The sequence below is a fragment of the Capricornis sumatraensis genome, chromosome 10 (genome assembly GCF_032405125.1).
Source record: "Capricornis sumatraensis isolate serow.1 chromosome 10, serow.2, whole genome shotgun sequence".
NCBI lineage: Eukaryota > Metazoa > Chordata > Mammalia > Artiodactyla > Bovidae > Capricornis > Capricornis sumatraensis.
The window spans coordinates 20,477,558-20,498,793 of NC_091078.1; the positions used below are offsets into that span (position 1 = coordinate 20,477,558).

Consider the following 21,236-nt stretch of genomic DNA (forward strand, 5'->3'; position numbering starts at 1 on the left):
ACCAACTCTCAGAGTCCACTCAAACTCATGCCCATTGAGTCGGTGATGCTATCCAACCATCTCATCCTCTGTCATCCCCTTCTCCTCTTGCCTTCAATCTTTCCCAGCATTGGGGTCTTTTCAAATGAGTCAGTTCTTCACGTCAGGTGGTCAAAGTATTGCAGCTTCAGCTTCAGCATCAGTCCTTCCAATGAATATTCAGGACTTATTTCCTTCTGGATGGACTAGTTGGATCTCCTTGCAGTCAGTCCAAGGGACTCTCAAAAGTCTTCTCCAACACCACAGTTCAAAAGCATCAATTCTTCAGCACTCAGCTTTCTTTATAGTCCGGCTCTCACATCCATACATGACTACTGGAAAAACCATAGCTTTGACTAGACAGACCTATGTTGGGAAAGTAGTGTCTCTGCTTTCTAATATGCTGTCTAGGTTGGTCATAACTTTTCTTCTAAGGAGTAAGCATCTTTTTATTTCATGGCTGCAGTCACCATCTGCAGTGATTTTGGAGCCCAGAAAAATAAAGTCTGGCACGGTTTCCACTGTTTCCCCATCTATTTGCCATGAAGTGATAGGACCAGATGCCATGATCTTAGTTTTCTGAATGTTAGTTCAAAGCCAACTTTTTCACTCTTCTCTTACACTTTCATCAAGAGGCTCTTCTTCTTTGCTTTCTGTCATAAGGGTGATGTCATCTGCATATCCTTCCTGGGTGACCTGTGACAAATATGATAGATTTTTCTTCTGTATCCTTACTTTTTATTTGTGTATATTTATTTTACTATTAGGTGCACATTCATCCCGTGAAATAGTATATTAATCTAGGGAAAGGATTAGTTTTTCTCCATTTCTTTAGCCTCTGGCCACTAGTTTTAGATATTCTAGAACTGAACGTCATAGAAAAGGTTGGTCTTTAAGTAGAGCCATCATTATTTACTATCTATTCAGTGTCAAAGTGAAAAGTGAAAGTGAAGTCGCTCAGTTGTGTCTGACTCTTTGCGACCCCGTGGACTGTAGCCCACCAAGTTCCTCCATCCATGGGATTCTCCAGGCAAGAATACTGGAATGGGTTGCCATTTCCTTCTCCAGGGGATCTTCCCGACCCAGGGATTGAACTCAGGTCTCCCGCGTTGCAGGCAGACACTTTAACCTCTGAGCCAGCAGGGAATTATCTGTTTTGTTTGTTTCCATAGCAAACAAACAAAACAGATAATTCCTACCTCCATGGAGCTCACATGCTAGAAGGGGGACACTGATAATAAAACCATTTTACAGGCTTCTCTGGTGGCTCAGAGGTAATGAATTCACTTGCCAATGTAGCAGATATGGGTTTAATCTCTGGTCCAGGAAGATCCTACATGTTGCAGAGTAGCTAAACCCATGTACCACAACTACTGTGTCTCAACTCTTATTGTTGTTCAGTTGCCAAGTTGTGTCTGGCTCTCTGTGACCCCATAAACTACAGCATGCCAGGCTTCCCTGTATTTAACTATCTCCCTGAGTTAGCTCAAACTCATGTCCACTGAGTCAGTGATACCATCCAACCATCTTATCCTCTGTCGCTCCCTTCTCCTCTTGCCCTCAATCTTTCGCAGCATCAGGGTCTTTTCCAGTGAATGGCCTCTTCGCATCAAAGTATTGGAGCTTCAGCTTCAGAATCAGTCCTTCCAATGAATATTCAGGGATGATTTCCTTTAGGATTGACTGGTTTGATTTCCTTGCTGTCCAAGGGACTCTCAAGAGTCTTCTCCAGCACCATAGTGTGAAAGTATCAATTTTGGGGGGCTCAGCCTTTTTTATGGCCCAGCTCTCACATCCATACACGACTACTGGAAAAACCAGTTGTGCTCTGGAAGAAAGTGAAAATGTTAGTCGCTCAGTCATGTCTGACTCCTTGCAACCCCATGGACTGTAGCCTGTCAGGCTCCTCTATCCAAGGGATTCTCCAGGCAAGAATACTGGAATGGGTTGCCATTCCCTTCTCCAGGGGATCTTCCTGACCCAGGAATTGAACTGGGGTCTCCTGCATTGCAGGCGATACTTTACCAGCTGAGTTAAGAGGGGAATCCAATATATATATTTAATTAGCACTGATAAGTACCATGAAAAAAAACTAAGGGAGAGAAAAAAGAAGACAAAAGAGACAATGAGCTTCTGTTCCCTTCTTTCCTTCTGTTTTCCTCCTCCCTCCCTCTTTTCTCTCCCCCTCCTCCTCTCTTTGCACAGGGGCCCTAGCCATGAGATCAGATCCCCAGGGTTCAGTGCCACCTGCAGGCCACTGACCAGGCTGAAGGACACCAAACAGGGAGGATCAGTTCTAAGGCAAGAGGGCCACATTAGTGATTCAACTTAGCAAGAAGGCTGTGGGCTTCAGTGCTTGAAAATATCTAGTCACCTTAGTCCTGGGGCAGCCCTGCTGGATCACTGCCCCTCAGGACCCAGTGTCCTCGCCTGTAAAACAGGCACAAGAGTCACTGGTCCTCTCCCTGTCTCCTCCCTGCCCCTCCTGTCTCCCTCTCAGGCCCCAGGAGACTTGGCTCTTGGCTCCTGGCCTCAGGACTAGCACCTAAGACTCAGTTCCTGGTGTTGCCTTGCTGAGGCCCACAGAGCATATCTTACTCCTGGAGTGATTGGCATGGGTTGGGGGAACTGCCTCAAATTATGAAGGGGCTCCAAGCTCGGGGGAGGAGGGTGTATTTATCAAATAAGCCACAGAGCTGGGCTTCCAGGCCAGGCACCAACCTTCCAGGAGTCACTGGGTCACCACTACAGTGACCTCTGCACGCTCCCCTCCCCCACAGCTCAGGGAAGCAGCACAGCTTTGAAGAAGGCTTTCAAGGACCCTCAAGAGCTCCTCATCCTACAGTTTTCCATCACCCCTGCTCCAGTGGTCTGCCTGTACCCAGGGAACTCTCTTTGATCACCCCAGAGCAAGACTCCAGCCTCTATGACCTTCTTTGAGTTCCTAAGGGCAGAACAGTTGGGAATCAAAGGAGAAGCAGCCAGGAAACCACCTGAGGCAAGATTAAAGGGACCAAAGAGGTTCATCAAGATTAAGGAGTTCCAGCCAGCACTGCACACATCCTAATCTTGTCAGCAACCTCACCCCTTTGAAACTTTGCAGAAGAAGGAATGAAGACTATTACTGCCTTGATCCTTATCACATACCCTTGCCTGACTATATAATCTCTACCTAGGCTTCCATGGTGGCTCAAAAAGTAAAGGATCCTCCTGCAATGTAGGAGACCCTGGTTCGATCCCTGCGTTGGGAAGGTCCCCTGGAGAAGGGCATAGCAACCCACTCCAGTATTCTTGTCTGGAGAATCCCCATGGACGCAGAAGCCCAGCGGGCTATAGAATAGGGTCACTAAGAGTTGGACATGACTGAGCAACTGACACATATCCTCACCAGGGATGGAGGCACAGTCCTTGAGGCACTAGCCTACTATATTCCCCCTTTACTTGGAAAAGTAATAAAGCCACTCTTTCCTTTTCATCTTAAAAAAGGAAAAGAAGAGAATGAGTTTTGGTAGAGGTGAGGGTGAAGTGGGTTCAGTTCGGTTCAGTTCATTTCAGTTCAGTCAGTCGCTCAGTCGTGTCTGACTCTTTGCAACCCCATGAATTGCAGCACGCCAGGCCTCCCTGTCCATCACCAACTCCCAGAGTTCACTCAGACTCGGGTCCATCGAGTCAGTGATGCCGTCCAGCCATCTCATCCTCGGTTGTCCCCTTCTCCTCCTGGCCCCAATCCCTCCCAGCATCAAAGTCTTCTCCAATGAGTCAACTCTTCGCATGAGGTGTCCAAAGTACTGGAGTTTCAGCTTTAGCATCATTCCTTCCAAAGAAATCCCCAGGTTGATCTCCTTTAGAATGGACTGGTTGGATCTCCTTGCAGTCCAAGGGACTCTCAAGAGTCTTCTCCAACACCACAGTTCAAAAGCATCAATTCTTCAGCGCTCAGCCTTCTTCACAGTCCAACTCTCACATCCATACATGACGGACCTTAGTCAGCAAAATAATGTCTCTGCTTTTGAATATGCTATCTAGGTTGGTCATAACTTTTCTTCCAAGGAGTAAGCGTCTTTTAATTTCATGGCTGCAATCACCATCTGCAGTGATTTTGGAGCCCCCAAAAATAAAGTCTGACACTGTTTCCACTGTTTCCCCATCTATTTCCCATGAAGTGATGGGACCGGATGCCATGATCTTCGTTTTCTGAATGTTGAGCTTTAAGCCAACTTTCTCACTCTCCACTTTAACTTTCATCAAGAGGCTTTTTAGTTCCTCTTCACTTTCTGCCATAAGGGTGGTGTCATCTGCATATCTGACGTTATTGATATTTCTCCCGGCAATCTTGATTCCAGCTTGTGTTTCTTCCAGTCCAGCGTTTCTCATGGTGTACTCTGCATATAAGTTAAATAAGCAGGGTGACAATATACAGCCTTGACATACTCCTTTTCCTAGTTGGAACCAGTCTGTTGTTCCATGTCCAGTTCTAACTGTTGCTTCCTGACCTGCATACAGATTTCTCAAGAGGCAGGTTAGGTGGTCTGGTATTCCCATCTCTTGAAGAATTTTCCACAGTTTATTGTGATCCACACAGTCAAAGGCTTTGGCATAGTCAAGAAAGCAGAAATAGATGTTTTTCTGGAACTCTCTTGCTTTTTCCATGATCCAACGGATGTTGGCAATTTGATCTCTGGTTCCTCTGCCTTTTCTAAAACCAGCTTGAACATCAGGAAGTTCACGGTTCACGTATTGCTGAAGCCTGGCTTGGAGAATTTTGAGCATTACTTGACTAGTGTGTGAGATGAGTGCAATTGTGCGGTAGTTTGAGCATTCTTTGGCATTGCCTTTCTTTGGGATTGGAATGAAAACTGACCCTTTCCAGTCCTGTGGCCACTGCTGAGTTTTCCAAATTTGCTGGCGTATTGAGTGCAGCACTTTCACAGCATCATCTTTCAGGATTTGAAATAGCTCTACTGGAATTCCATCACCTCCACTAGCTTTGTTCGTAGTGATGCCTTCGAAGGCCCACTTGACTTCACATTCCAGGATGTCTGGCTCTAGATGAGTGATCACACCATCGTGATTATCTCTGTCATGAAGATCCTTTTTGTACAGTTCTTCTGTGTATTCTTGCCATCTCTTCTTAATATCTTCTGCTTCTGTTAGGTCCAGACCATTTCTGTCCTTTATCGAGTCCATCTTTGCATGAAATATTCCCTTGGTATCTCTAATTTTCTTGAAGAGATCTCTAGTCTTTCCCATTCTGTTGTTTTCCTCTATTTCTTTGCATTGATCGCTGAAGAAGCCTTTCTTATCTCTTCTTACTATTCCTTGAAACTCTGCATTCAGATGCTTATATCTTTCCTTTTCTCCTTTGCTTTTCGCTTCTCTTCTTTTCACAGCTATTTGTAAGGCTTCCCCAGACAGCCACTTTGCTTTTTTGCATTTCTTTTCCATGGGGATGGTCTTGATCCCTGTCTCCTGTACAATGTCACAAACCTCCGTCCATAGTTCATCAGGCACTCTATCTATCAGATCTAGGCCCTTAAATCTATTTCTCACTTCCACTGAATAATCATAAGGGATTTGATTGAAGTCATACCTGATGGTCTACTGGTTTTCCCTGTTTTCTTTAATTTGAGTCTTAATTTGGTAATAAGGCGTTCATGATCTGAGCCACAGTCAGCTCCTGGTCTTGTTTTTGTTGATTGTATAGAGCTTCTCCATCTTTTGCTGCAGAGAATATAATCAATCTGATTTCACTGTTGACCATCTGGTGATGTCCATGTGTAGAGTCTTCTCTTGTGTTGTTGGAAGAGGGTGTTTGCTATGACCAGTGCATTTTCTTGGCAAAACTCTATTAGTCTTTGCCCTGCTTCATTCCATATTCCCAGGCCAAATTTGCCTGTTACTCCAGGTGCTTCTTGACTTCTTACTTTTGCATTCTAGTCCCCTATAATGAAAAGGACATCTTTTTTGGTTGTTAGTTCTAAAAGGTCTTGTAGGTCTTCATAGAACTGTTCAACTTCAGCTTCTTCAGCGTTACTGGTTGGGGCATAGACTTGGATTACTGTGATATTGAATGGTTTGCCTTGGAAACAAACAGAGATCATCCTGTCGTTTTTGAGATTGCATCCAAGTACTGCATTTCAGACTCTTCTGTTGACCATGATGGCTACTCCATTTCTTCTTAGGGATTCTTGCCTGCAGTAGTAGATATAATGGTCATCTGAGTTAAATTCACCCATTCCAGTCCATTTTAGTTCGCTGATTCCTAGAATGTCGACCTTCACTCTTCCATCTCCTATTTGACCACTTCCAATTTGCCTTGATTCATGGACCTGACATTCCAGGTTCCTATGCAATATTGCTCTTTACAGCATCAGGCCTTGCTTCTATCACCAGTCACATCCACCGCTGGATATTGTTTTTGCTTTGGCTCCAACACTTCATTCTTTCTGGAGTTATTTCTCCACTGACCTCCAGTAGCATATTGGGCACCTACTGACCTGGGGAGTACCTCTTTCAGTATCCTATCATTTTGCCTTTTCATACTGTTCATGGGGTTCTCAAGGCAAGAATACTGAAGTGGTTTGCCATTCCCTTCTCCAGTGGACCACAATCTGTCAGACCTCTCCACCATGACCCACCCGTCTTGGGTTTCCCCACAGGCATGGCTTGGTTTCATTGAGTTAGACAAGGCTGTGGTCCTAGTGTGATTAGATTGAGAAGGAAAAGAAGAGAATGAGTTTTGGTAGGGGAGAGGGTGAAGTGGGTAGTAATTTTAAATATTACAATTAGGAAGAGCCTCCTTGAGAAGCTAGCTGTTCAGTCTCCCAGTAGTGTCCAACTCTTTGCGACCCAATGGACTGCAGCATGCCAGGCCTCTCTGTCCCTCACCATCTCCCAGAGTTTACCCAAGTTCATGTCCATTGCACCAGTGATGTCATCCAGCCATCTCATGCTCTGATGCCCTCTTTTCCTTCTGCCCTCAATTTTTCCCAGCATTAGAGACTTTTCCAATGAGCTGGCTGTTTGCATCAGGCGACCAAAATACTGGAGCTTTAGCTTCAGCATCAGTCCTTCCAACTTCCCTGGTGGCTCAGGTGGTAAAGCGTCTGCCTACAATGCGGGAGACCCAGGTTCGATCCCTGGGTTGGGAAGATCCCCTGGAGAAGAAAATGGCAACCCACTCCAGTGCTCTTGCCTGGAAAATCCCATGGACGGAGGAGTCTGGTAGGCTACAGTCCATGGGGCCGCAAAGGTTTTCAGGAGGCTTCTCCAGCACCACAGTTCGAAGGCATCTATTCTTTGGCGCTCTGCCTTCTTTACAGTCCAACTCTCACAACTGTACATGACTACTGGGAAGACCATTGCCTTGACTTTATGCACTTTTGTTGGGAGAGTGATGTCTCTGCTTTTCAACACACTGTATAGGTTTGTCATAGCTTTCCTGCCAAGAAGCAATCGTCTTCTGATTTCATGGCTGCAGTCACCATCTGCAGTGATTTTAGAGCCCAAGAAGAGAAAATCTTGTCACTGCTTCCACCTTTCCCCTTCTATTTGCCATGAAGTAATGGGGCCAGATGTCATAATCTTAGTTTTACTAATAGTTTTAAGCTAAATTTTTCACTCTCCTCCTTCACCCTCATCAAGAGGTTCTTTAGTTCCTCTTCACTTTCTGCCTTTAGAGTGGTATTATCTGCATATCTGAGGTTGCTGATGTTTCTCATGCCTATGTTGATTCCCCGCTTTTACCTCATTCAGCCGAGCATTTCCTATGATGTGCTCAGCATATAGGTTAAATAAACAGGGTGACAACAGACAGTCCTATCATACTTCTTTCTCAGTCCTCAACCAAGCAGTTCCATACAGGGTTCTAACTGTTGCTTCTTGACTGGCACACAATTTTCTCCAGTTAAGACGGTCTGGTATTCCTGTCTCTTTAAGAACTTTCCACAGTTTGTTATGACCCACACAGTCAAAGGCTTCAGCATAGTGGATGAAACAGAGGTAGCCAAAGATGGAGAAGCTGTATACAGTCAGCAAAAACAAGACCTGGAGGTTGACAAGCTTACATATGTATAAAATCTGAAGCAGGAGATTGGAGGAAGTTACATGGAATATCTAGGGGTAAAGAGGTACAGGTAGAAATAACAGCTTGTGCAAAGCCCTGGGAGAGGCACGCCAGGTATTTATGAGGAACAAAGAAGCCAGTGTAACTGAAGGAACTTCTAGGCATTGAGGTCAGAGACATAACAGTAAACCATTGTAGGAATTCCCCAAGTGATATGGGAAGCCACCAAAGGGTTTTGGGATAAGATGTGAGAAGATATGGTTTAGGTTTTAAAAAACTGATTTGATTGCCATCTTGGGAATAGACAGTAGAAAGCAATAGAAAGTAGGGAGATTATTTGGGAAATTAGTCAAGCTTTATGGACTGACAATGGAGTTGTGATTTAATGAAATGGGGAAAGGTTGCACGTATAGCATGTTTGCGAAGAAAGATGAGGAATTTAGTTTTGAATATGGTGGCTCAGTCAGTAAAGAACCTGGGGGCAGTGCAAGAGATCTCCTGAAATGCAGGAGACCTGGGTTGGATTCCTGGGTCAGGAAGATCCCCTGGAGAAGGAAAGGGCAACACACTTTAGTATTCTGGCCTGGGAAATCCCATAGAGAGAGGAGCCTGGCAGGCTACAGTCCATAGGGTCGCAAGAGTTGGACATGACTTAGTGTTAAAACACCACCAGTGGCAAATAGATGCCAATTACATAAACAAGTGGTGAAATGGGAAATATGAATCAATACAGTTGGAGAGTGAGTGGGAAGGGCTGGAGATTGGGAGTCATCAACCTATAAAAAGTGAAAGTTAGTCACACAGTCATGTCCGACTCTTTGCGATTCCATGGACTGCAGCCTGTTTCACTCCTCTGTCCATGGATTTCTCCAGGCAAGAGTACTGGAGTGGGTTGTCATTTCCTTCTCCAGGGATCTAACCAACCTGGGGATCGAACCCAGGTATCCCACATTGCAGGTGGATTCTTTATCAGCTGAACCACAGGGGAAGCCCCATCAACCTGTAAATGCTATTTAAAACTCTTATGGTGGTGGGTTAGTCGCTAAGTAGCGTCCAACTCTTGCGATCCCATGGACTGTAGCCCACCAGGCTCCTCTGTCCATGGGATTTTCCAGGCAAGAATAATTTAAAACTCTAAGGTTGGGTAAGATCTCTGAGAGTTGTGTATAGTAACATTTGTAGGTTGAGTAGTTTAATAGAGTAGCCAGCTGAGTAGAGAAGAAATAATTGGCTATTTAAAGTCACTAGACCTGTCAGTTATCATGTGTATAAACTTTCCATCTTGGACCTGGACTCAGTTTTGGAGTTGAGGGCCATTATGTGATAATTTAAATCTATAAGGTATGTTTCATTTGAAATGGAAATAGATGAGAGGAGATACCAGTACAGCTTACAGGACAGGGAAAAAAAAAACCAAAACAACATGTTAGGACTAGCAACCAGACAATTTTGCTAGTTATTTAATAAGAAAGCATAGATCTTTCTCTTTTTTGATATATAAAAAAATCTTATGGAAGTTTTTCTTGTACTTTTTAATTGTAATAAAACATACTTCACAAAAAATTTACCATTTTAACCATTTTTAAGTGTACAATTCAGTAGCATTAATTACAATCACAATGTTCTGCAACCATCCACACTTTCAGGGCCTTTAAATTCTTCACATTAGACAGGCAAATTATAAATAATGATAGTATTTTCTGGTGGAAATTGAGTATGAGGAAAATGGGAAAAAACAAGTTTGAAATCTGAACTCTTCATTAGTGATAAATATTCGCTAGAAGGACTTTGCCGAGGCTTATCCATAGAAAGAGAAATGGGGAACCAGTGTCAAAAATAGGAAAGGTTGGAGTAAATACTAACAAAAATCTTAATAGATACTTTCTGAGAGGATAAAAGTTCAGAACAACTTTGGTCACAGTGAATAGGAATAAATTTTGGTCAACTTAGAGTTGATGAGGGATGCTCAGGAAGAGAATAGTGCCAGATAAGGGGTGGTTTAAAAAGACAGTCTATGATGCAGTGGGACCAGGGAGAAGAAACTTGGAAGTTCCTGGGACTTTAGGAGTTGGTGGGGAATAGGGCAGAAATCCAGAGCAAAGCAGAAGGCACAGATTCAGAAAGTCCTGGCAAAGCAGAAGTATTTGTGTAATTCCTAGGGCCCCAAAGAAAGATCTTGCTTTAGCAATTATTTCTTTGGCAGAGCTGATGGGAATGGAATTGAGCGACTGAACTGAACTGAACTGAACCGAGGGGGTTGATGCTGCTGCTGCTAAGTCACTTCAGTCATGTCCGACCCTCAGCGACCCCATGGACTGCAGCCTTCCAGGCTCCTCCGTCCATGGGATTTTCCAGGCAAGAGTACTGGAGTGGGGTGCCATTGCCTTCTCCTAGTAGGGGGTTAGGGAGGCAGAAACTGAGGCTCATTAAGAAGTTCAGAGAAGGCAGAACTGATTTGGTGAGAAAGAGTGTGCAATGTGAGTACAATTTCATAAGTTCCTGGAAGGAGTGAAGAACCGAAATTTGGTTCTGAAAAGGTTCATTTTAGGGAGTTCAAAAGGAGCCCAACGGACGGTTACAGGACGGGAGAGAGCTTTCCGAGGCGGCGAGTTTGGAAAGGATCTTCTCCCCTAGCCATACTTCCCTTCTTCTGTCTGTAACAGAAGAGGCCTGGAAAGCGAAGCCAGAAGTAGGGATGTGGGGTGAAGCTGGGTGAAGGGGAGGCGTCCTGCCGGGGCGACTCCCCCAGCGGGCCTCGACCCAGGCCCCGCCTCTGGTTACGCCATCAGCCCGCGCCGCGCGGTGCTGCTCGTGGTATTCCGCCCCGCCCGCGCGGCGGTCGGTGGCCTGTCACTGCCTGCTCCGTCCATGGCTAGGGCCCTTGGGTTGTAAATTGACGACCAAAGCTCCCGACGCGGCCCTGGTCCTGATGGCGGCGGCGGCGGCGGCCCTGGCAGCCGCCGAGCCACCTCCCGCGATGCCGCAGGCGGCAGGAGCCGGAGGGCCCGCCGCCCGCCGAGACTTCTACTGGCTACGCTCCTTCCTGGCTGGAGGTGGGTGACCCCCTGGGGGACCTGGCCGCGCGCGGAGTGGCCAGGGCGGCATCCCGGGCAGATCGGGTGTAAACAGCAGAGATGACATTCTTAGACTCTGGCTGCTCCAGTGCCCAGCTAGGTGTTTGCCCGACCCGCTGTAATCTCTCATAATCACTGGACTAGTGACAGCAGGATTCTGGGGAGAAACGGCCTCGAGGATAGGCTGGGGATGTGAAAGGGCATAACCAGGCACCCATTCTTCAAGGTTGAATAGCAGGGAAAAGAGGGGAGCCCCGTAAAGGACCCCAGGATTTCAGTGAAACATGCTGGGCACTCCTTTTCTTTATAGAGACTGCGCACGATCGAGTGTAGAATTGGATTTTGCTGTTTGCTTTGCTTAAAAGAAAGAAAAAAAAAAAGCAAATACTGGAAGACAGCTGTTTAAGAATGACTGGGAAATTGTGCAAAACTGTCTACAACCAAAACTGGTTCCGGTGGTTCTAGCAAACTGTGCAATAGCTACTTGACATGTAGCTGGTGCAACCCTACTGTTGGTGTGAATGTGGGGCCGGAAGTTTCATGTTATCTCTCAGAAATTTCTTCTGCTTTCCCATAAAGAGATATTTCAGTCTCTACCCTCTCTTAATTGGCTGGGTTGTCATCACTTAATTTTTAAGGCTGGGACTTTTTAAAATTTCACATTATAAGCACTTGTAGAAAGATATGTGTACATTGCAGTAGTATTAATAATTATTTTGTTCTGCTGATAAAAACGGAGAAGGCAATGACAACCCGCTCCAGTACTCTTGCCTGGAAAATCCCATGGATGGAGGAGCCTGGTAGGCTGCAGTCCATGGGGTCAGGAAGAGTTGGAACCACTGAGCGACTTCACTTTCACTTTTCACTTTCATACATTGGAGAAGGAAATGGCAACCCACTCCAGTGTTCTTGCCTGGAGAATCCCAGGGACAAGGGAGCCTGGTGGGCTGCCATCTGTGGGGTCACACAGAGTCAGACACGGGACTGAAGCGACTTAGCAGCAGCAGCAGCTGATTAAAAGGTCATTATTTATACAAGGAAATATTTGAGTGCCTGCTCTGTTTCTGTTACAAGCTCAGTGTACATCAGGGAACAAAACAAGGATCCTAGAGTTTATATTGGTTGGGGACTTGTGGTGAGAAAGACAATGAACAACATGAAAAAAATAAGTTGTACGGTATATTAGAGATGACAAATGAAATGGGAAGAAGTAAAAAGGATAATGGGCCAAAGAAATGGAGAAGCTAACTGGTACAGAATTAAATAGGATAATTTGTGGTACATCTCACTGGGAGAATGACACAAGCACACTTGAAAAGGGGAGGGAATTTAGCAAGTTGATTTCTAAGGTGGAGGATTCCAGGTGGAGAGAAAAGCTAAAGCAAAATCTTCAAAGTCAAGGAGGGCCTTGTCATTCAAAGAACATCAGTGAGACCTGTGCAGCTGGAGCCAAGTGATATTGATGGGGCAAGGAGTTTAGAAAGTAAAAGGGGACAGGAAGTGAAGGGTCTTGCAAAGCACTGTAAAGATTCTGATTTTTACTGAAGTGAAATAAGGAGCCATTACAGGTTTGTAGTAGAGAAGTGGCCTGATATGACATATTTCCAAAGGATCTTTTTGGCTGCTCTGGGGGGAATAACTGTAGGGATGTAAATACGGGAGATGGGGGGCCCAGTTTGGTGGTTTTTACAATAATTCAGATGTTAGATGTTGGGTACTTGAATCAGGTTAGTAGCAGGGGAGGTGGTGAAAAATTATGATAATCTGAATATGAAAAGAATACATGGTTTTCTGACAGGTTAGAGATAGGGTAAGGAAGAGAAGTCAAGGGGGACTTATTTTGGTCTGAACACCTGAAAGGATGAAGTTAAAACAGGCAACCTGTAGTTGGAACAGCTTTCATGATAGTGGTGGGGAAAGATCAGGAATTCAGTTTGGGCATGTTACATTTTGTGATGTTGACACTGGAGTAGAGTCTTGGTAACATGTAGGCCAGGTTAGCAACTAGGACTCTCATATGCTACTGATGGTAATGCAAATTGGTACAGTCACTTTGGAGAACTGGCTGTGTGGTTATCTATGGGCATTTGTATACCCGCAGTTGATCCAGCTATGATCCAATAGTTCGACTCTGAGGTATATACCCAACATAGGTATTTATGTTCTTATTTTTGATATTCATACTATCCCTAAAGCAGAAGCAACCCACATGTCCATCAGTGTTAGAATATATAACTGAAATATGGTATTATCATAGAGTGAAATGCTAATAACACTGAAAATGAGTAAATTCCTGCCACATCAACAATGTGTATGAATCTCACAAGTGTAATAATGAACAGGAGGAAGCCAGATGCACTCACTACATACTGTGTGATTGTATTTGTATAAAGCTCAGAAACAGCCAAAGCTAAATTCATATTGTTGGAACTCAGAGGACATTTGGTTGTCTCTGAGAAGCAACAAATAGTGATTTGAGTATAAGAGAGGGACTTTTGGGAGACTGGTAATGTTCCATTTGTTTGATTTGGGTGACCTTTCTGTGGATCATGGAACTAAGATCCCATGTCCTGAGACTAAGAGTTTGCATGCTGCAATGAAGATCCCCTGTGGATTTGGACAGCCAAATAAATAAATAAGTATTAAAAAAGGAGTACTGACCTCAGAATGTAATTGTAATGATTAAATTTAAAAGTACCTGAAAAAGCCTAGGCACAGTGCTTGCAGTTGAATCTCTTAACCTAGTAACTCGTACAAAGGAAAGCATACTTGTTTTTTTTTTACTGATGATTAGCAATGGTCTTTGGCAAATATCTCAAGTTTAGTTGCTTAAAATGAAGATAAAGGCTACTTGACCTAACTCAGTGGACTTTTGTAATGATTAATCGAGCCATAAAGTAATATGATGAGCAAGATATTACAAAAGAAACTACTTATTCAGCAGATTCTAAATAATTTTTATATGGTTAATTCATAATGACTGGGAAGATAACAAACTATTCTGAAACCAAATATACCCCAATGCAAATTATTTTTAGTTTATCCTCAATTTTGAGTGACCATGACTGTTATTTCCATTAGTTCAGATAAGATAAGCTTGATATAGAAGCTTACATGTGGATTCAATATTTGAGTACAAATAGGCAACTTATTTCTGGTTATCTCAGAATATGGGTTTTAGCACCAGTTACATGCTGAGCTATTAAGTAAATGTGTGTGGATTTGAAAAGATTTTGTCTTACATTTAAAAAAATTTTGTAAAGTAAGACTGCATTCATTCATTCATTGAGTAAATGGGTATTGAGTACCTGTTGAATGCCAGCCCCTGAACTAGTCTCTGGGGATGTAGTAGTGAAGCGACCCACGAAATTCCAGTACTCTTTTATCTTTCTTAACAAATATGTGATGATGAACATAATCATAGAAAAGACACCAAAGGCTTTTTTGTAAAAACTCATTTGGTTGAGTGCTTGCTACATATAAGCTACTTCACAAAAGTGTCTTAGTCTGTAAAGGCTTCTGTAACAAATATACTATAATCTGGGAAACTCATAAGAAAAAACTTCTTTCTCCAAGTTCTTGAAACCAGGAAGTCCAAGGTCATGGTGCCAGCAACTATCTGGGGAGACCCTGCTTCATCATAGCTGTCAACTTCTCACTGTGTTTTTACATGGTGCAATGGGCCAACGATATCGCTGAGGCCTCTTTTTTGCGGTGATGGTGCTTGTGGGATCCTAGTTCCCTGACCTGGGATGGAACCTCTGCTTTTCTCAGAGGGAGCACAGAGCCTTATCCACTGGACCACCAGGGAAGTCTCTCTGGGGCCTCTGTTATAAGGGCATTAATTCCATTCATGAGTGTCCTAATTACCTCCTCTAATACCACCTCCCACCTCTAAATACCATCACTAGGAATTAGTTTTCAACATACAAATTTTTGGTTCAATTCAATTTAGTTGCTCATTCGTGTCTAACTCTTTGTGACCCCATGGACTGCAGCACACTGGGCTTCCCTGTCCATCATCAACTCCCAGAACCTACTCAAACTCATGTTCATTGTGTTGATGATGCCATCCAACCATCTCATCCTCTGTTGTTCCTTCTCCTCCTGCTCTCAATCTTTCCCAGCATCAGGATCTTTTCAAATGAGTCAGTTCTTCGCATCAGGTGGCCAAAGTATTGAACTTTTAGCTTCAGGATCAGTCCTTCCAATGAACGTTCAGGACTGGCTTCCTTTAGGATTGACTGGTTGGATTTCCTTGCAGTCCCAGGGACTCTCAAGAGTCTTCTCCAACAACACAGTTCTAAAGCATCAATTCTTTGGTGCTCAGCTTGCTTTATAGTCCAACTCTCACATCCATACATGACCACTGGAAAACCATAGCCTTGACTAGACGGACTTTGTTGCCAAAGTAATGTCTCTGCTTTTTAATATGCTGTCTAGGTTGGTCATAACTTTTCTTCCAAGGAGCAAGTGTCTTTTAATTTCATGGCTACAGTCACCATCTACAGTGATTTTGGAGCCCCCCCAAATGAAGACTCTTACTGTTTCCATTGTTTCCCCATCTATTTGCCATGAAGTGATGGGGCTGGATGCCATGATCTTATTTTTCTGAATGTTGAGCTTTAAGCCAACTTTTTCACTCTCCTCTTTAACTTTCATCAAAGGCTCTTTAGTTCTTCTTCACTTTCTGCCATAAGGGTAGTACCACCTGCATATCTGAGGTTATTGATATTTCTCCTGGCAATCTTAATTCCAGCTTGTGCTTCATCCAGCCTGGCATATTGCATGATGTACTCTGCATAGAAGTGAAAGTGAAATAAGCAGGGTGACAATATACAGCCTGGATGTACTCCTTTCCTGATTTGGAATTTCGAGGAACACAAACTGTATACAGCAAAAAGTCTTCATATATTATCACCTTAGAAGCATGCCAAGCTAGTAGGGCTGAACTGGATTCTGATTTGTGTTAAAGCCCATGTATGTACTTTACTCTCATCAACATGTCTGCACAGTGGCATGTGGTAGGGACAAAATACATAATTGCTGGATGACTGAATGTAGTAGTGAAGGGACCCACAAAGTTCCAGTACTCTTGCATCTTTCTTAGCAAATATGCAGTGATGAAGAGCTGAACATAATCATAGAAAAGACACCAAGGACTTTTTTGTCTACCTTTTTATAATAGTAAAAACTCATTTGGTTGAGTGGTTATTACATGTAAGGTACTTCACAAAAATGTCTCAGTCTGTTCAGCCTTCTGTAACAAAAGTACTATAATCTGGGTAACTTGTAAGAATAAACTTCTTGTACTGTAAGTGAATAACTGAATTTTATGGGTAAAATTTAGTTTTTTCTATGAGAAGTCATCCAGAAGAAGATGTTTCAAACAGAGTCTTGTAGCTATGTAAATACCTCCAAGTATCTGTCCCATCACCACATTTAGCAAGATTCCAGTGTTCATCAGCAATTAGGGGGCAGATTTACACTCTTTAAACTTATTTTCAAGCCTGACATGCTCAATTATTAAGTTATAGAGAATGGGAGCCAATCGTCTTCATGTCTCTGCTTCTGGGCAGTTCTCTTTGTGGAGATCAAATGAGAGATTAGAGAGTTTGCTAGCTGAATCAGTTCAGTTCACTTGCTTAGTCATGTCTGACTCTTTGTGACCCTGTGGACTGCAGCACGCCAGGCTTCCCTGTCAATCACCAACTCCCAGAGTTCACTCGAACTCATGTCCATTGAGTCGGTGATGCCATCCAACCATCTCATCCTGTCTTCGCCTTCTCCTCCAGCCTTCAATCTTTCCCAGCATCAGACTCTTCAATGAGTCAGTTCAGTTGTATCTGAATTTATTTATTAGCCAAATTTATGTATTTATTATTTGTTTAATCATGATTTAATCAAAATTTAATCATGATTTCTATTTGGAAAGAAATGGTATGCCATGTCTTCCTGATCTTTTCAAATTTTGTAGGTATTGCTGGATGCTGTGCCAAAACAACAGTTGCTCCCTTGGATCGAGTAAAGGTTTTGTTACAAGCTCACAACCACCATTACAGACATTTGGGTGAGTTGACAGATGCTGAAGATAAAAATGAAAATGTTATGCATTTGCTGGCTTGGTTTCTAGTTGTGAATTATAGTGGAAAGAGGACACAAAAGAGAGTTCAAGTTTGGAGGCAAATTTACAGGAGATGTAGCTGTTACCATTTTAATATTTTCATTTGCGATAGTGGTTATGTAGTTATCATTTTAGGGTGCTAATGTACTCTGAACTAAAATCTTTGAATCATTGAAGTAAATACTACATATTTGTTTATTGAGATTAACAAATCATGTCCTTAACAGACACACGTAACAGCTTAGCTTGATTAAAAAAAATACAGTTAGTGATACAGATTAGGTTGTTCCTTTAAATGCTTAAGTGTGTGTTATAGATACCTTAGGACAAACAGAATCCAGTGCAGTTAGTATATATTGATAAACTTGCATTGTTAAATAAATATCAAGTCCTTAGTTCTTCCTTACAGACATAAAAATCAGCTATTATAATTAACTTGGACACTCTAATAACATATCATTGGTGGAAATAAGAATTTTTTATAGCTCTTTTTGGAGGGCATTTTGATAATATACATCAAAGTCTTGAAAAGATAGGTCCTCTTTGGCTTTGCAATTCTAGTTCTATAAAGTTGTTTTAAGGAAGTAATCAGAAATATGCTCAAAGAGGTATATACAAGAAGCAAAGTATTATTTTTGTTGGTTTAAAATATAAGAGCCAACAAAAATGTTTAATAATAGAGAATTGGTTAAGTTAAATAATAAGCATTATTTAAATAAATAAGCCCATATTATAGACTCTTTTGCAATCATAAAAATTATAAAAGAATTTTAACTGACTAGGAAGGATCTTCATAATAGTTAAATGAAAAAATATTGCAAATGATTTAATGACATGGCATTTTATCTAAGTAAATGTCTGTTTAGAGAAAATGCTAGAAGGAGAAATATGAACATTAAGTGCTTAATTTTCAATGGTGAGATTATAGGTAATTTTTTTTCTCTAAACTTATTTGTAATACATATTGAACATATATTAACTTTTAAATTAGAGAACAAAAGATGTAAAACAAAAAAATTAATGTGGACAGACACCAAGAAAAAAGTTAGGTCAAGGCAACTAACTCATAATACTCCATTGCTTTTGCAGTTTTATGCTTCAGTGATGTATGCTCTGCATGATCTATCCATCATTTTATAAGGATATTTAACAGAGTGAATAATTCAGTTATTTTAACAATTGAGTTTTTAAAACGTGATTTGATTTTTATTTATTGTGGCTCATTTTATTGTCAGTAAGTAAATCTGCTCTTTAAATTAAAAGAAAAAAATTCCTAATATCTCTGTGTCCAGGAATGAATTTATTATCTTTACAGTGTACTGCTCACTCAGGTATAGAAGGAATCCAATCTTTGAAATTATTGAGAGACTATATATAAAACTGGAAAGGAAGGAAATGGTTTTCTTTTGTTGTCTAAATTGAGGATGAAAGGAGTTATATTGCTCAGTATCTGGTGGTGTTTAACAATGACCCAACATATGAATGTCTGAGCAGTATTGTTTTATTCCTTTAAACTTCTCCCCATGCTGATGTATGTTGTTTTGTTTCCTGATTTGTAGTCATTAGGTTACATATTCACATTAGATTTCACGCTCTACAGGGCTGCATGCCATGGGTTGCAGTGTATCCTACAAGGCATTCAAAATTTGAAATAGAATTCCTGGAATGCAGGAACGAACATATTGGTATACTTTTATGTATCTTTGAAATATACACCCCTGCCCCCCAAAAAGAGCATTAGTGGCTTTTTAATTTATTTGAAAAATGTTGGGCATTGTATTCTAGATGCCTCCCTTTTTACATGCATAAGGTAGTTTTTAAGCTTTGCTTAAATGTAAAAGCAAACATGATTTTTCACAAAGATGAAAAAGATACGCTATTGAATAAGACTTCCACTTTAGCTTCTTTTAAAAAGTGTATAGCATTACTTCCAAGGCATCAAAAACTTCTTTTTATTTTGAATCAAAATTATTCCGACCAAAGGAAAAATAAGGGTTGTAATTAGAATTTCTTCTTCCCCAATTTGCAATGCTGCTGCTAAGTCACTTCAGTCATGTCCGACTCTGTGTGACACCATAGATGGCAGCCCACCAGGCTCCCCGTCCCTGGGATTCTCCAGGCAAGAACACTGGAGTGGGTTGCCATTTCCGTCTCCAATGCATGAAAGTGAAAAGTGAAAGTGAAGTCGCTCAGTCGTATCCGACTCTTAGCGACCCCATGGACTGCAGCCTTCCAGGCTCCTCCGTCCATAGGATTTTCCAGGCAAGAGTACTGGAGTGGGGTGCCATTGCCTTCTCCACAATTTGCAATGAGTGTAAGGAATTTTTTTCCTGATCTTTGACCTCCATTTAACTTTTTATAACCAATGTGATATAAAAATAGGGAGTTGAATCATAATAGGCTTATTTAAAAATCCTCTTAATTTTGTTATCTTTACGTTTTATTTTTATTTGTTGAATGTATAATATTTTCACAAGTTCATAATTCATAAAGTATAAAAGCAAACATCTTTCTCCCTCTTTAGCCTTTCATTAGAATTAAGCATTTTTACAATTTTCTTCCATTTCCCTTCAGAGGTTATGTGTATATATACAAGCATATGCTTATATTTTATCAAATGTTCCTTGCAATTCTAGCTTGGTAAAAATAAGAAGGATATAGAAAAGGATCTAAATAACATACAAGCTTGATATAACATAGAAACAGAAGACGTTGCACCCTACAGAGAATATATATTCTTTCCAAATATGCTTATAACACATGCAAAAATTGGTTCAATGTTATACCATAAAGAAAAATCTCAATTTCCCAAAGTAGTAATAGTACAGACTATAGGTTGAAGGAGAAAAAACAGTGTAATTATCTCAAGGGATATTTAAATGCCATTTGAAAACATTCAACATCCAGTGTTTTTTTTTTTCCCCTAGGTAAAGATTTTTGTGAAAAGCATATGGCTAAACTGGGCCTTTTAACAGAGTTTGAGAGTCTTTGGCTTTTAACAGAAGAATTTATATAATTTAGATTTCTTTTTCAATTATAGATTTACGTTTTCTGTTCACTGTGCTTTTCTTGTGTCCTCCCCAGCCACCCTCCCTTGCTCTTTGTCTCCTGGTTTCCTTTTTTTTTGAAAATACTTTATCTATTTCACTTCTACTAATTATTTCTCTTTAAATATTTGTAACAAAGAGTCTTAGAGAATAATTTAATAAACATATTTGGAGCCACACAGAACTTCGGAAATAATCGGTATCAGTACAGTTGAAACCTCCTCTATGCTTCTCTGTCATTGTCAGCCTTCCTGTTCCTGCTCCGTGGCCATTGTTCTAAAGTTAATTACCCCTAAATTGTTAAAAACACGTTTGAGTATCTTAAACTGAGCTTAATGTTAGTCTTCTTTTCCAGCAGGAAGGTGTTCTTGATAGAACTTAGGTGTCTGAATATATTTAGTTTTATTATTCATATATTTTGGAAGAACTTTATGTATTATATGTATATATGTTTATATATATAAATAAGTGAAAGTGAAAGTGAAGTTGCTCAGTTGTGTCCGACTCTTTGCGACCCCATGGACTGTACCCTACCAGGCTCCTCTGTCCATGGGTTTTTCCAGGCAATAGTACTGGAGTGGATTGCCATTTCCTTCTCCAGGGGATCTTCCCAAACCAGGGATTGAACCCTGGTCTCCCGCATTATAGACAGACACTTTACCATCTGAGCCACCAGGGAAGTCCCTATATATATATATAAATAGAATTCTTTTTAATAATTAGTCCACTTATATATCTGCTTATTAAAAATGCTTTTGGGTTTATCTTTTCTTGGATGTTAGTAAGTACCTACCAGTTTTAATTTCTGGGAAGAGATCAAAAGGTTTCTTGAATTCTAAACTTTGAAATCAGCCCAGTGATTTACCTTCATATTTGATAAAATTTTTGTTTGGATAATTTGGAAAGAA

General features: G+C 41.5%; 1 protein-coding gene and 1 non-coding gene across 2 annotated transcripts in view; both read left to right on the plus strand.

Moving 5' to 3' along the window:
- The first annotated feature begins 7,097 nt into the window (after positions 1-7,097).
- On the plus strand, positions 7,098-7,169 carry TRNAC-ACA (transfer RNA cysteine (anticodon ACA)). Its single transcript has one exon. It is a non-coding gene; the product is annotated as a tRNA-Cys (tRNA).
- A 3,843-nt stretch (positions 7,170-11,012) lies between these two features.
- Positions 11,013-21,236, plus strand: part of SLC25A16 (solute carrier family 25 member 16) — a 28,713-nt gene continuing 18,489 nt past the window's right edge. The window contains exons 1-2 of the mRNA XM_068982166.1: positions 11,013-11,136; positions 17,135-17,227. Coding sequence (XP_068838267.1) covers positions 11,013-11,136; positions 17,135-17,227 — 217 coding nt within the window. The remainder of the gene's footprint in view (positions 11,137-17,134; positions 17,228-21,236) is intronic.